General features: G+C 45.0%; 2 protein-coding genes across 2 annotated transcripts; one reads left to right on the forward strand and one right to left on the reverse strand.

Moving 5' to 3' along the window:
• Positions 1 to 498: 498 nt before the first annotated feature.
• On the forward strand, positions 499 to 7678 carry dhx34 (DEAH (Asp-Glu-Ala-His) box polypeptide 34). The gene is made up of 16 exons (XM_084559353.1): positions 499 to 1601; positions 1697 to 2008; positions 2340 to 2594; positions 2686 to 2788; positions 3041 to 3258; positions 3349 to 3523; positions 3764 to 3957; positions 4076 to 4177; positions 4259 to 4522; positions 4686 to 4853; positions 4994 to 5099; positions 5428 to 5534; positions 5914 to 6180; positions 6524 to 6715; positions 7073 to 7220; positions 7358 to 7678. Exons 1-16 carry the CDS (start codon positions 900 to 902, stop codon positions 7498 to 7500), a joined length of 3456 nt encoding a protein of 1151 aa, XP_084415479.1. The 5' UTR covers positions 499 to 899; the 3' UTR covers positions 7501 to 7678.
• Positions 7679 to 10404: 2726 nt separating this feature from the next.
• Positions 10405 to 15237, reverse strand: spred3 (sprouty related EVH1 domain containing 3; the record flags this gene model as incomplete). The annotated part of the gene is made up of 6 exons (XM_084558823.1): positions 10405 to 11810; positions 12200 to 12358; positions 12455 to 12516; positions 12623 to 12791; positions 12960 to 13156; positions 15219 to 15237. 6 exons carry the CDS (start codon positions 15235 to 15237, stop codon positions 10809 to 10811), a joined length of 1608 nt encoding a protein of 535 aa, XP_084414949.1. The 3' UTR covers positions 10405 to 10808.
• Positions 15238 to 16289: the final 1052 nt, after the last annotated feature.

A 16289-nucleotide genomic window follows, 5' to 3' on the forward strand; every position in this document is an offset into this window, starting at 1 on the left:
CTACGCGGAGATATTGGAGGGCGATTGATCCTCTGTCCCTGATGGACATTACTTACGCAGAATAGAGGGAATGTGAGAAAGTTGTTCTCATTCTGGTCCAGTAACAAATTATATTTTAAATACATTAAAAAAAAAACAACAAAAGAAAATGACGATTGCTTAAATATTTAAGTCTAACAGTATAAAATCTAGATATATAATAATAAAAAATATATATAATATAAAAACTAAGAGTGGGAGTAACTTTACAAGGACCGTTTTATATTTATTCTTTGTTTCAGTGCACAAATTATTTTTTTTATTTTTTATTTTTTAAATCCGCAACTGTTTAAGTCTCACAGTATAAAATCTAGATATATAATTAAAAAATATATATATAGATAATATAAAAACTAAGAGTGGGAGTAACTTTACTAAAACAGTTTTATATTTATTATTTGTTTCAGCGCACAAATTATTTTTTTTTATTTTATATTTTTTAAATCCGCAACGGTTTAAGAACTAATCCACAGAACGAAGCCAGTGTTCACCGGAAGATTTAAAAGAACGGAACGGAAGTGGTCCTACCGTATTATTGTTCCCCCGCTCTCCGCACCAGTTCCAGTGATATTGTCCACTATTATAATCGCCTCTTATTCATTTCTTATTGTCGTAACATATTATTTAAGTAACATCCGCTGGGACCAGTTGGAAACTATGATAATAACTAATAACAAACCGTTAAGGTTTGACGGGACCTCGTTCGCTCGTTTGTAGTTAATCGAGTGTGAATATCACAGGTTTATTTGAGCGCCGTTTAAATGTGTGGAGCCGCTTACTCGTTGGTTTTATTTATTAACAGCGAACTAACTTGAAACCGGTTTGGATTGTGGTGGTAAGTAACCGAACTTACGGTAAATATGGCTTCAGACAGGAGGAGGGACAGCCGGAGTTGGGACTGGGACAGCCCGCAGTGTCGGGCCCAGCTGGACGAGATCTTTTTCCGCCAGCACGACTACATCCAGGCTGGCAGCACCGAGCACAAAGAGTTCTGGGCTTTCTTTGACCGCTTCCAGAGGTTTAAAACAAAGAGGGACATGTCTGGTTCTGGAGGCAGCCGAAGAGAAGACAGGGACGAAGGAAAAGACAAGAGGAAGTCTGGAAAGGTAGATCTTGGCCTTCCCACAGACTATGATGCTCGTTACAGGATTAATGTATCTGTGTGCACCAGGGACATTGAGGAGCGCTTGGGAAAGTCAGAGCACAGGAGTAGACAGAGATCCTCAGGCCCAGGCTCTCAGGAGATCTCAGACTGCCGCCTGGCTCTCTTGCACTTCCTGGACTTCAGCCAGAGACAGAGTTTTGGAAAACTGGCCAAGCTTCGGCGGGAGCAGAAAAATCTGCCCATCTTCCAGTATCGCGATCGAATAGTGGAGCTGGTTCGACGTCACTCCGTGGTTGTGGTGGCAGGGGACACGGGCTGTGGGAAATCTACACAAGTGCCTCAGTATCTTCTTTCGGCTGGCTTCAACCAGGTCGCCTGCACTCAGCCTCGGCGTATTGCCTGTATATCCCTCGCAAAGAGGGTCAGCTTTGAGAGTCTCAATCAGTACGGCTCAAAGGTTTGTCTTAGAATTAGCATTACTGTAAAATGCATTAGATACATTATTGTGAGGGAAAAGCCTTTGAGTTAAGAAAATGTATTTGTGATTTTCAGGTGGGGTATCAGATCCGTTTTGAGACGACTAGGACCACAGCCACCAAACTGCTGTTCCTGACCGAGGGGCTGCTGCTCCGACAGATCCAGCAAGACAGGACTCTTTCTCAGTACGAGGTGTTGATCGTGGATGAGGTCCACGAGAGACATCTCCACTGTGACTTTCTCCTTGGGGTGCTGCGTACTCTACTGGCCGACCGCCCAGACCTGCGTCTCGTTCTCATGTCAGCTACCATCAACATCAAACTCTTTTCAGACTATTTCAGTAGTGCTCCGGTCCTGCAGGTACCGGGCAGGCTGTTTCCTATTCAGGTACGCAGAGGATAACGGTTAATTAGGCGTTCATGAGACTAGTGAAAAGTGAATGCATTCTATCAGTCCTGTACTCAGGAAAGTGTTAATTCAACGATATGATCAATTTGGGCGATATAGTTTCTGGTTTCTGTTGTTTAGCCTAGCCCACTGACTAAAAATCAACAGTTAAATCAACAGCTCTGTCAGCTATTTTAAACAAATACTGAATGCCATAACCTTCACAAAGCAAAGATCTTGTGCAATACTATTACATTAGAATGCATTCATTTACAGCAGTGTACATTGTGCGTGATCTTTCTGATTTTTCTGATTCCTTCCTGTTACTTAGGTGATATATCAGCCCATTCCACCTGAGGAGCAACCCTCACGTTCAGAGAAACTGGATCCCAGGCCGTATCTGCGCATCCTGCAAGGCATCGATCAGCGTTACCCCACAGAGGAGCGCGGTGACCTGCTCCTCTTTCTTAGTGGTGTGGCGGAAATCTCCGCCATCCAGGAGGCCTGTCAGGTTTACGCCACGCACACACGTCGCTGGATAGTTCTACCGCTTCACAGCACCCTCTCACTTGCCCAGCAGGATAAGGCACTGACGATTTTGATTAGATTACAGTGGTATTATAATAACTGAATATGTTATGTTGGTTGTAATTCTCTTTTATTGTGTTGTTCTTCAGGTGTTCGACATTGCTCCTCCTGGGGTGAGAAAGTGCATCATTTCAACCAATATTGCTGAGACTTCAGTCACAATAGACGGGGTGCGCTTTGTTGTTGACTCAGGTATGGTACTAGTCGTGCATTTGCAGCTGGGCATTAACCTCCTAAAATTTTCTGGACGTACCAATTAGCCCATTCTTACAAACCTGAATTTAGGCATCCAGACTTGTTTAAAGTCACAAGCTCAATTTTAAAACTAGTGAGCATTTGGTTCCGACAACGCTGAGCATATCAAAGGACAAAATATATATGTGACTCAGGAGTAACAGCATCCGTATAAATATATTGGTTTGTTCATTTTTTTTATTTTCACAGGAAAGGTAAAAGAAATGAGTTTTGATCCTAAGGCCAAGATGCAACGTCTCCAAGAGTTCTGGATCAGCCGAGCCAGCTCAGAGCAGAGGAAAGGTCGAGCAGGTCGTACCGGTCCTGGTGTGTGTTATCGCCTCTACGCAGAGTCGGACTACGATGCCTTCGCGCCTTATCCTGTGCCTGAAATCCACAGAGTGGCTCTGGACTCCCTTATTCTGCAGGTAATTGCATTCTGTAGATAGCAATTATTTGTATTTATTTATTTATTTATTTATATATTTTTTGGTGATATATATGCTCTTTTCCTGCAGATGAAGAGCATGTGTCTTGGAGATCCACTTTCTTTTGTCTTTATTGATCCACCTCCCACTGCTAGTATCCAGACTGCAGTTACTTATCTGAAGGAGCAGGGAGCCCTAGACAGTTGTGGTGAACTGACCTCTATTGGTAGTTTGCTGGCACAACTGCCTGTTGATGTCGTCATAGGTAAGAATCCCTACATCAGACAGACTGTTTTTGTTTCTATTATTTTTTTCTTATCACTTTAACTTCCAACTAGATAAAATAATAGTTTCTTTCACAGTCACAGTTCATTTTAAACTGCAATACTGGGACTTAAAGGTGCTCCAAATACAGTAGCATGTTCATCCAGCGCTTAGATTTAGGTTAAGTGTGTGTGTGTGTGTGTGTGTGTGTGTGTGTGTGTGTGTGTTTCTGTTCATTTAGGGAAGATGCTGGTGCTGGGTTCTTTGTTTAACCTGGTGGAGCCTGTGTTGACGGTGGCAGCAGCCCTAAGCGTTCAGTCGCCTTTCCTGCGCAGCTCACAACACAACCCAGACTGTGCCACCGCCCGCCAGCCCCTGCACAGCAACCAGGGAGACCCCTTTACCTTGCTCAACACCTTCAATACCTGGGTGGAGGTCAGTAAGGGAAACCTCATGAGACAGTGGCTGTTTGATATAAACACATTTGACGCTGTAACAGTTGGAGTATGAGGCTGTCTTTATTGAGCCGAAAACTGCCGTTTGAGCTCAACAGGTGAAGGGAGAGAGAGGTGGTGGCTCAAGGAAGTGGTGCAGGAGGAGAGGGCTGGAGGAGCAGAGACTTTATGAGATGGTCAACCTACGCAGACAGTTCAAGGCAAGCTCCTGACGCGATAGTTTATACATTTGAAAAAGCACTGGACATTTTCTCATGATGAGATTCCTCTGTGGTTTATAGGAATTGCTGAAGAGCCATGGGCTGATAGAATCGGAGGGCAGTGCTCCTTCTGGTGGCGACCGCGGGAAGCGCAGGGAGCGGCTGACGGAGAGGAGGAAGCTGCATCAGCTGAAGAGAGATCATGAGCAGCAAGAGGGGAGCAAGCGTAAAATCCTGAGGCTAGAGGAGGGCGAGGATGGAGAGTTCTCGTCAGGTTCTGACACAGAGCAAACAAGAAAGGGCAAGAAGGACAAGGAGCGATCGGGACAAAACCTGGACATACAGGTGACCTCCGAGTACAAGTTTAATCCTTGTTATTATAATTTAACACAGAAATAAATTCATATCTATAACACGAAGGCTTATTATCATCAGAAGGGTGGATGTGTTTGTGTTCTGACTGATCACTGTTAGTGACTTTTCTGTGTTGCTGTTTGGTTTGTAATAGGAAGTGAAGTTCAAGTTGCGTCACAACGTGTCAGAGCTGCAGGAGGCGGTCAGTCAGGACTTGTCGTCCCGCCAGCAGGCTTTGCTCAAGCTGCTGCTTTGCCGAGGCCTCTACCCTCAGCTGGCAATGCCGGATGAACACAACTCCACCCGCAAAGACTCCGAGCAGGTCAGGCCACCTGCTGCACCGACACCTTTTATGACCTCGAATGATACAATTTATGGGAAATCAATACAACTGTAAATCCATTTTTTAGATTGTAGGGTGAAAAAAACATCCGTGTCCACTTTTTATTTTACATTGTGTAGGTGTTTCACACAAGGAATAAACATGGAGTGGTGATCCACCCGACCAGCGTGTTCGCCAGTGACCCAGAAGTGCTGCATGTACCTGAGAATGACACCGGAGAAATAGGTAAACACACATAAATGACCAACGTCTACCAACTACTGAAATTCTTAGTCAGATACCAAGCAGTAAGGTGTCTTTCAGGAAAAGCAAACCTAAATTACAGTGGCCACTATCCTGCTCAGCAGTGGTTTCATTTCTTTTCTGTTAAACTAATGCATTGGAAGTAAGGCACGAGTAAAACGCTCCAAAACGTACGACTCATTCCTCTGCCTGCCGATCCACCGAATGAGTTCTTTTTTCTTTTCTCTCATTTGTTTCTTCCTTCCTCTCTCATTGTACATCTCGTATCTCATCTGTCTCTCCCTCCCTTGTCTCTCTTTCCTGCCCACAGGGCCTGACAGGAAGGACAGCACCAGACACCAGCTGCTAGCCTTCGTCACTCTGCTGGAGACCAACAAGCCATATTTGTCCAACTGCGTGCGGGTTCCAGCACTGCAGGTTAGTACCAGATGTGGGATATCCCTGTTCCCGACACAAACTGTAAGACAAATAGTTGTAAGCAGTAATGCTCTCTTGTGATCCACAATCAATTTTTTTGTTGTTCGTTAAATAGCAAAAAAGTCAGGGACGAGAGCACGGTGTGGACATATAGGACATTTAGGAACGACAGATGGTTCCTGGGAAAAGTAGAGAAGGGAAGAGGGGATGAATGGGATTGAATGAACCCTCCATGGGTTAGCCAGGTAGGCCAGGTAGGCGTGCCGGGTTATCAGAGGAGGGGTCGCTTCAGAACATAGTGTATGGTGTCTGGTAACATGGCGTTTGTCAGGTAACGATGCAGTAATCGTAATTCTCTGTTCCTTCACTTGTTCACAAGGCTCTGCTGCTGGTAGCGAACTCCGTAGACACTAACGCCGACTGCGCTCGACTGGTGGTGGACGGCTGGCTGGAGCTGGAACTGCGGGAGCCGGAGGAGGCCCTAAAGGTGCTGTCCACAGCTCTTACCCTCAGGGCCGAGTGGGAGCGCTTGCTGCTGGCCCAGCTGGGACAGAGCTCAACCGGAGGACCGGAAGGGAAGGGGGTGTCCCGCAGAGTCTTGGAAAAGCTGAGTGAAGGCCTGGTCCGCTTCCTCCTCTACACTGAGGTAACGATGGGATGACGAACTGATGGTTGTAGTCAAGTGTTTGTAGCCCTTACAGATGTGCCGTAAAACTTTTCTTTTGCATGTAGAAGCAGAATGACAGAATTGGAAAGAGAAACGTGATTATCAAACATTTTCTGCATGTGACTTAACATTTATTGTAAAAATAATGTCGCCATAAACTAATTTAAACTGTTGTATAAATGAAAAGAAGAAAAAAACTGAATTTGTAATATATTACAAAACAAAAAGTGAGTTAAAATGTAGTGCAAGTTGTATGTGTGTGTATTGTTGTTGTTTACCATTTTAAAAACTTTTCCTATGTACTTCCTGCCTTCCCTTCCAGATCAGTTACAGCCTACGGCGACTCACCGCTTTCCAGACCCAGAACCTGTACGTTGGTCCTCAGCCTGAGTCTGAGTTCTCTCACACTAAAGCTCCAGATCTAAGCCTGCTGTTTCCAGGAGCTGAAGCCAAGCCCGACCCTATCAAAGGAGGCCTGCGTGTCACCAGCTTCTTCACCTACAACTGTCTGGCTGTGAGTTTTGGAAAAATATCTTAAAGAAAGCATCAAAGAAATAGAAAATAAATGTTTAACTCCAATATCCAACCCTCCAGAAATTCTCCTTAAGGGACAGTGTGCATTGGATGCTTAAATTATAGGTAGCACAGATTAAAAGCAGAGTAAGTTTTATACAAGACTGTGCTGCTCCACATTATCTCTTAAAACTCAAAGCTCTATGTTACCTCTGCTTCTTAACCTACTGGCTTCTGGAGTCAGACAGTAGAAGATAGATTGAACATGTGTACTGTAGAATTAAACCACAGTACCTCATTAAATGCATCTGAGCTAAACTGACCTCATCTGACAAGAATATGCATTTTTGTGTTGCAGGATTCAAAGGACCTCTACAGCGAGTGTTTGCGCACTTTCTGGACCTGTCCTAACTGTGGCCTCTACATGCCTCTGACTCCACTGGAGCGCATGCATCACGAAGCTTCCTGCAGGCCAGCGGGAGAAGAGCAGCAGCAGTCAGAGGAAGGTCAGGACTTATAATCTTATTTATTACCCTGCAGATTACTTTACAGCATCCGATACATTCAGCACCTGACTTGATACTTGAGCATTTTTTAAAAGAGTCAAAGAATTTTCCACTGATTTGCGCGTTTTGGATTTCAGAGCCGGAAGGCGGAAAGGCGGCCTCCTCCTCGGTGTCTAGTCTTTCCAGAGTTTATCACTGTGACGTCTGTAACGAAGACCTGACCCTCACCTCCACTGAGATCCTCAAACATAAAAGGCAGCACATGTATTCTGCCAAGTAACTGACCCCATCAGCTGGAGGACGGCCACTAATCCCAACTTCATGTGTTCTGTAGAGAAAAGGATAACTTTGTAGAGTAAAACATTTTTACGTAACGTCTGTGTCCCCTTTCTTCTTCCCTTCTGATCACAGGACGTATTTTCTGCTAAATCTGCTCTAATCAAAGGAAAGAAATAACATAAATCTCTGTTTAACAAAAAGGACACATTTATGTACCGGATATTTTTTGACTCCTTTGATAGCACTGTGGAGTAATTATAGAATACAACTTTAAAACAGTGTTTGGGGGGGAAAAAAAGGCACAGTGGGTGGATTACATGCACGCGTGAAAGAGAAGAAAACACTGATTTAAAATATAGAGTGAGGGTTTAATAATGATACAAACCCACGATATGTAACACCTCAAAGCAGCACATTGGCACAAAGTCAGAAGTAAGACAGCACAGAAGATAAAAACCTGTCTCAAAAAAATAAAGAATCAGGATAAATATCTCAATAAATAAATAAACAGGTAATATCTCATTAATTACTTTGAAACTAATAAATACGTACATTTGAAAATATGCACATTGGCAGAAATCAATAACCAAAAAAGGAAATAGTACTTAATACAGAGTTACTTAGAAATCATAAGTTATTGATTACTCAAATCAAAAGGCACATTTATTAAGATGTAAGAATGGGGCCTGCAATTGTGATCGCATGACAGTCAGTACTGTACTCTAACACCATTTCTGAACCAGAAGTAGCAAACTGTGTGCAATGGCTTTACTAGTTCTGTATATGCACCATCAAGTGAACATCTTGCATTTGTGTGTGCAGGTCTATGCGTTGCAGATTCGTGGGGGATCGTGTGTGTGTGTGTGTTGAGTTAGTTTAGGATCAGGGAATAGTAGTCTCGTGACTGACTTGTTTCCTGCCACTGTGACAGGATGTCTTTTTTTTTTTTTTTTTTTTTTAAAGTGGACCAACATTGTTGGTAGGCTGGCCAAGCAGTGAAGACAACGTCCCGTAGCTGAGAGGTCAGGGGTTGTGTTCATCAGCAGTCGTGTGTCCCGACTCTGCACCCTACCGCCTTTTCACTCGCTCTAAGTCACTTTGGATAAAAGTTCTTGGCTAAACCTAAAATGTGAATAATATGGTGAAGCTTCTGAAAGGTTCATTCTGCCGTTATTTAATGTCCACCGAGTGATCCTTCATTTGAGACGTGAAACTACAGTATAATCAGTCAGTGCTGGTTTCCTTATGCAGAGAGTATATATTTCCAGTTTTAAAGAGAATCCCCCCACAGAGTCTCTTACAGTTTTAAGGCATCTGTGATGCTCGGTGCATTTCATGAGTTATTCTGTGATATTTCTTTTACTCAGCCTGGATAATCAGTCCAACTTGCTTTGTAATTTCTTACACCTCTCAGAAGGCTATCCAAAATACACATACTCTCTCATATTTAATGAAAACTGCACGAAACTGATATTTATGTTGACATTTGGAGATTTTTGAATAAATAATTTTTTGGAGCTATAATTTAATTAGCTTCCAACATACCCAGTTATTCGCTTTAAGCAGGAAGATGTACTACTACCAGCCGGCAAAATAAACACAGAAATGCAAGGGACATCACCAGAAGCATTTTTCAAATGTTTTGGGGTTAAATTTATCTTCAATCTCAGCTGTACACGTACAAAAACCTCCGCCCGCTATTTAATAAGAACTCGAAGGATTGTTTCTGACTCTCACCCAAAACCTCAGATTTCCAAGAGCCAGCGGCAAAGTTTGAAAAGAATTAGTGTTCGGGACGGACTTAAAATAGCAGCTTTTAAACTTCATACTTAAAGCAACATTCAGCAAACACGTCCGCCGCCGTGGTCCAACGAGAACCTTCCTTCATTCTTAATTTGTCTCTTTTCTTATCACAGGGTCAACAGTCTACAGCACGCACGTTTAAACGTCACAAATGTGAGCTATACGTGCTGCTGCTCAAAGACAGGTTCGTGTTCCCGTTTGTCTTTTACGTCTGATATGGAACACAATAACACACTGCTGTATTCTGCTTCAAAACTTTCCTATTTCCGGTTAGTTTCTCCTGCAACTGGTACAAAAATACTCTTTCAATACATTGTTCATTGCACTTAATAATTTTTTTTTTGGTGACGTCTCATTTAAAAGGCCTAAACACATCAACAGATTGGTTAGCAGGGGGTCGTGTTTTGTTTTTCTTTGGGGGGAGGGGGGTGTACAGTGTACGTTAGGTAGAATAGACTCACTCAGAGGCCTCAGTTGTAAGCACCTTGCTGATACAACAAGTACAGTGGTGGGATGTGATGTGTTCTATGATTAATATTAAAAATACATGGGAAGATGGAAAAATATGTGCAAAGTGAGGGTGTTTAATGTTAGACACACATTCTCTTTTTTTTCCAGAAAACAAAAGTAACCTTGAGTTTGGTTACAAAGGACCATTATGACTCACATTATGACTTTTAAGTCTTTGTGGTTGTCATTGCAACTTCCCTTAACTATAATTGTCTCTTTGCATTTGATAACCTTCCTTCCATTGTGGTTTACTGCTTTAACCAAAAGACAACGCCAGTGGTCTCAGATGCTCGTACGTTTTTTTTTGTTTTTTTTTGAAGACTGCACATACTCGTGCTCGCTCCCTCCAAACCTCCCGCCTCCCCTCTTCCTTCCCCGACCGAGGTTCGTGTAACATCTGAGGTAAAATTAGAGGTAAAGGGTGACATCTGTTCATCTGACTGATAAACAGGCCAACATGAAACAAATAACTTCCCCAAGATCTCGTGTTTGTGAATACGTGAATGTGTGTGCCATTTGGGGATTCTGTCAATATGTTACATTTAATAAAATATACCAATTAAAATTATAACAATCATATATATAAACATCTTTTGTTTTTTCGAGTTTTTCTTTCTAAATAAAAAAAAGAACGGACATTTGAAACAGTGTACACATCATCGTTGCCTCTGCCACCCTCTTCCTGTGATAAAGTCACTGACAGCTAACTCTAGATCAGCCATCCCTCAGTAAATCCACGTTGAAGGCTCCAGATGACTCCCACAGAGCCTGGTCTGAGTGCAGTGCACCTTCAGCAGGCATGGACCAGTGAGGAAGGCCCCAAGTTGAAAAGAGAAAGAGCTGAATGCAGTGGAAGGCTGTGGGGCTTTGGAGGGCCATGTCGGGGGTCTGGGTCTTCTGAGAGCACAGTTCCACCTAGTAAGGGCCAGATGCTCTCTTCTCGCAATACCAAAACCCCCTTGGTCCAGGGAACCCCTCCCACGCCCTCGCCTGGCCTCATCGGACCGCCTTGTGCTTTCCCCCACAGCAGCCACACCTCTCCCCACATCGCAGGCAGGCGCGCAAAGGCAGGTAGCAGCACATGCAGGGCACGAAGAGTGACAGGGCCAGGAGGGCCAACCAGCGGGCACAGCAAAGGGGGTGCGGGTGGCCCCCCATCGAGTCATCGCATGAACAAGGCTCCCAGAACTCCCCCTCAGAGTCTGACATGCAGTGGTAGAGCAGACTCTCTGCGCACCACACACAGGTCCACTGGCGCAGGCAGTGCAGGGCCGGGTCTGGGGCATCTCTGCAGCGGCCCCGCCCATTCTCTGAAGCGCTGAAAACAGAGCGGCAGTACACACAGCGAGATGAGCACGACGAAGCCTGAGGACACGGGCTGTCATCATCAGGGGAGATAACCCCCGGGTCACCGCTGCTGGTGGCCCCTCCTCCTCTCTTACGAGTCCGCGACCGGGGCGTGGCCAGTGAGGTGTGGATGCAGCAGGGAGAAGGCGAGCCTTTGCCCGTCTCCTGGGGTGAGCCAGCACCTGAGGACACACCTGACACAGCATTGGGCATGGACATACAGGTGGGTGACGACGAGGACAGACGCTGGGAGGCTTTACTGTCCAGGCTCACGGTCACGTCACACCCTGCCGTCCCCACGCCCGCCAGCTCCTTCTCAAAGCGCACGACGCACAGCTCTGACTTGTCCTGGAGGCTCCCCCCGCCGCCAACAACCACGCCCCCTGTTAGCCCCCCAACCATAGTCCTTGTGGCCCCCGCCCTTCTGTAGTCCTCATAACCTCGTGAACCCCACAGGTCTTTGCACGGGTCCACACTGTGCAGGTCTCCCTCCTCCAGCAGCGAAATAGTGGGTGAGAGGGGGGACAGAGGAGATGAGGCCGGGGGAACCACAGGAGGAGTAGGTGGAGCAGGAGGTGGGGGCGGGGGAGCTGGGGGATTCAACACAGCCGTCATTTGTGAGAGCTGGTGCTGTCCCGACCTGGTGTGGATCTGTGGAGAGGGTGTAGGATTACAGAGTGAGTCAGGAACAGTGTGTACTGTGGCAGTGGTTGTAAAAGGTTTTCATCTCTAGCATAGCTCGTGCTCAAATTATCGAAAACCCCAATGTCTGCTGAGATGTTCAGGACATCCATGGATCACTTTAATTTTACTTTATGAATGAATAAGTGTATCTGCTGTAGGTGCGAACTTGTTTTAGGTGACTACAGATAAAAATGAACCAAACAGTCAGCGGCTGGATAGAAATCCTAGCTCACAAACGTGACAAGAACATGTAACGTGAGAAATCAGTTGAACATTGAACCAAGATACAATATGTCTGACGCTGTTATTACAGTAAAGTACAGCAGGTGAGCTCGAAGCAAGAGGCGTGGTGCTACCTGAGCAGGTGTTTGAGTGGTGACAGCATGGCTGGATCCAAAACTAAACTCTTCCGGCCGCACAAAACAGGTGGACGATGACTCGCTTGTCACTATGGTGATGGGTTTGGGAAGCATCTCCTTTCTGCTGTTGGAGGACGATTCACTTCCTGTATGGGACTGGCACACGTCGCATGTCACCACACAGGTCAAATCTGTTTTGGGTTTTTGGGCTCAAAGGACACGCAAAGGGTGAAAATCTGCTCATGTACTCACAGCTTGTCCATCGTCCTCGGTGTCGGCCTCTTCTGGTGTTGAGGACGAGGGCGAGTCAGAGCCTTGATAGGACAAAAAGAGGAGCGTTAGTTTCTCCTGGATATCTTCCAGAGCCGGTTCCCACACAACAGTGACATCAGTTTTTACATGTGGCTCGTGCATGCCTACCTCTGTCGAGCTTGTCTATGACAGTCTGAAGCCCTTTCTCAAAGGAGATAGCATCGGCTGGACTCTGGAATGTAAGGCCAAATTTTCGCTCCTCTACTCGCCAGTGATGGAAGATGGGGTTCACCTTGTTGTACACTAACCCCCTTTGCACTGCACACTCCAACACCGGCTAAAGACAAATACAGCAATCCCAGCAACATGAAAAGTTAATTCACCAACCGGGACGTGTGGCCCTGTGTGACATCATGCCTCCCACATAGCATCAATCTGTGGTCTTTAGGTGGTGTTGACGAGCAACGTGGCACCAAAGACAGCCATAACACACGCACACACTCACTGCTCGGTCTCGCAGCCGCTCTCCACGTATGATGTACTCTCTCCGGCCCCTGCCGTCGTGGCTCCGCCCCTTACATATGACTACATGGCTGAGGCCGCCACCTCCGAGGGGCACCCAACCGCCACTGGAGTCATCACGTGTCATCACCACGGCACGAACACGCACACTGTCAGGGAAACCAAGAGAATGAGCCGAGGCTGATTAAAAAAAAAAAAAAAACGCAATAATAAACATGCACACTGACACAAATACTTGCAAACATGCAGGAAATCAACTGATGAGCCTGTACTTCCGTCTTCCAAACATGCAGTTTGCAGCTCAGATAATGAAATTGACACAAGGGGAGGCAGAGCTGACAGTTGTGTGTGTATATGTGAGCACCGGCTCTGCAACATGCCAGCTCCAGCTCCGAGAAGCGTTTCCTACAGTAGCCTAATAGTCAAGGCGATTTCTCACGTGACAGAGATAAAGCTGATGTTCTGGTTCGGTGTTATTTAAGGACTTCTGCTGATAGGTGTGAATGAGACCTGTTGTGTTGAGTGCACGCTTTAAACGGGGAGAGAACTACAGAGCAACTATGGAGCAAATTGACGGAAAGAAAGCCAACGTTGAGGAGGAGAGAAATGGCCAAATGGGAGGAGGGAGGAAGAATGAGTGTTTCCCACATAGACGTATCAATGAACGCACCCATTCGCCATCAGAGGCCCCGGCATTCTTGCAAAAAATAAAAAATAAATAAAAAATAAAATAAGCTGCGTTCGCCATTCGGCTGAATAATTCAGCACCGCAGTTCGACATGTGCATGTAACGCATGCACGGCCGCGTCTTTTCGCTATTTTTCCACAATCACACTGAATTTTAATTGTTGCAGTTATTTTCTCAGACGCTCCTTTTCTCCATTCCGCCCCTGCTGCACGCACTCATTAACACACCCCGATATTATGTTATATTTTTTATGAATGGGATGGAGCGAGGCTGGATTCGACATCGCACTTATGCGCGTTATATATATTTTTTTTGTTCGCCGGACAATGCGTTATAGGCCCGGATACAATGCAATCGCGTGTGAAAAAGAGAAGGGAGAGAGAAAAAATAAAAAAAATAAAAAAGAAGAAGAAGGAACGAGTGGGTGAGAGGATGGAGAGGAAACGAGAGATGGGGGAGGGGGCCGATTAGAAAAGGGAAGAAGGAGAGGAGGGGTGAGGATGAGGGAGAGCGGGAGAGAGAGAGAGAGAGAGAGAAAAATCACATTTCATTCATAAAGTTTGGCTTTAAAAATCATAATGAAACCCCGAGACACGTTGATAAAAATCACAACGCCTCCATCCCTCCCTCGTTTTACTGTAGCCATGTCTTGAATGACGCGATCCTGGCCCCAAACTCGCCATATTTCGCTTCTTTTTTTTTTTTTTTTTTTTTTACCCCCATACATTTTACACACTGACTGATTTCGTGATTGTTTTTACCAATCGCTGCCAACCACGCATTTTGAATTGTTGCAAAGCTCCTCGCGTTTAATACGTGCGTTTGTTATGAGCCATTTTATTCATTTTTTTGCTGCCTCTATAGCTATATATTGTGTTGCCAGTCATCTAAAAGCGCAGGTCCACATGTAGGTGGCTTTACATTTATCCCATACTGGCGTGGATGTATCGGAAACGGGGTGTATGCTGTTGAATCAAGACTACGTAATGGTGTTTTTATTCTCGGCAGCCTGATAAATTGTAGAGCACCGATAATATGTGATAATAGTGCATGATACGGGATTGGTGTAACACTGATGCTGGTGGCGTTTCTTTCTAACCGGTTTTTGGCGGATGGCTGAATATACATGTATATGTGCAATGTTAAAAATGAAAATGTAAGGACTTACTCGCCCTCCATGGCTCGGTGTTGCCCGCCGCTTGCAGCAGCCCACCCCAGGGTCTCCTCTCTCTCTCTCTTTTTATCCTCCTTTCAGGAAACACTCAGACTCACTCACATTCTCTCTCTATCTGCTCTCATTTTCCTAATCTTTCTCTCTCTTCCTCTCTCTCCTGCTCTCGCTCTCTCTCCACCTTGATGTCGTTTCGGTGTATCAGGATAGGCTTGAGGTTGCAGCAGCCATTTTCCGCTGGCAGCATCCTCCCTCTCTCTCTCTCTCTCTCTCTCTCTCTCTCTCTCCCTCCCTCCCTCCTTCCTTCCCTCCTTCTCTCCCCTCTCTCTCTCTCTCTCACTCGCTCAGAATCACTCCCTCTCTCATTCCCTTTCTCACTCTACCTGCCCTGTGCCAGCACATCCGCACTAATCATTGACAGCATCGCGGCTTTAGGTGGTGGGCTATAGGGTTTGTCCGTAACCATGTCATTTTAAATTATTGATAATGAGTTGCCGAGTTGCTGATATGTGCAGTGACGTGGGTGGTAAATGAAAAGCTGGGTAAACCATCAATGACCTCTGGTTGATCCTCAGATAATTACTGGACAAACTAATCCCATAGAGAAAATGTAGAAAATTGGATGAAGCAGCCCACTGCATATGCACTGGAGTTCCGTTTTATAATATTTAAAGCACAAGCCTGGTAAATTGTTGTCACAATACTTTCATTTTTTATTATTTTGTAGTTGCCAATCACAAGCAGGAAACATATCTTTTTGTTCCATTTTCCTTAAAGGGTCTCAAACACTGGTGCTGGGGCCAGCAGGTTTCAGCACCATGGACAGCACCGCCCCTCCAATTAATAAAAAGTGTTATATGTATCTGCAGCACCTCCAACCCAAGTCACTTGATTCTTTTCTGTTATTCTAATTTTAATTTCTTAATCTTAATCCAAAAGAATAGCCCATGAAACTTGGGTTTCCACACTGAGAAAGCATTGAAGATTTAGCCTATTGTAGAAAGTTTAGACTGATTTGCCTAAAGGCCACCTCCTCCCAATATTTAGAAAAGCAGGTTAATTTCCCAGTCATTAAACGGTTTGATTAAATGCAAACAAATCTCTTTAAGAACCATATTTTAAGGCAATGTCATTATGACATAACGATTAGACTGACTAAAGCGTGTCCGTCGTGAAAATATTAGTCATTCTCACACCCATCAAACTATTATGAGTTTGTTTCCACCTTTTTGTCCTCGTACATAATTTCCTGACTGAACATACCAAGAAAACTTCTGACCCAGGTCCAGGTGCTGCTCGGTGGCTTCCTGCACTGCAAAGGCAACAAATTCAAAAGACAAATCCTTACTTGCATCAGCAAATTACTTCTATGCCTTTGCCTTATTCAAACCCATTGTTAAAGCTAAAGTTAAGTTACTCACAAATCTGCTGATACAAACCCACAGTTAAGGGCC

This window comes from Chelon labrosus (assembly GCF_963514085.1).
Source record: "Chelon labrosus genome assembly, chromosome: 13".
Classification (NCBI taxonomy): domain Eukaryota; kingdom Metazoa; phylum Chordata; class Actinopteri; order Mugiliformes; family Mugilidae; genus Chelon; species Chelon labrosus.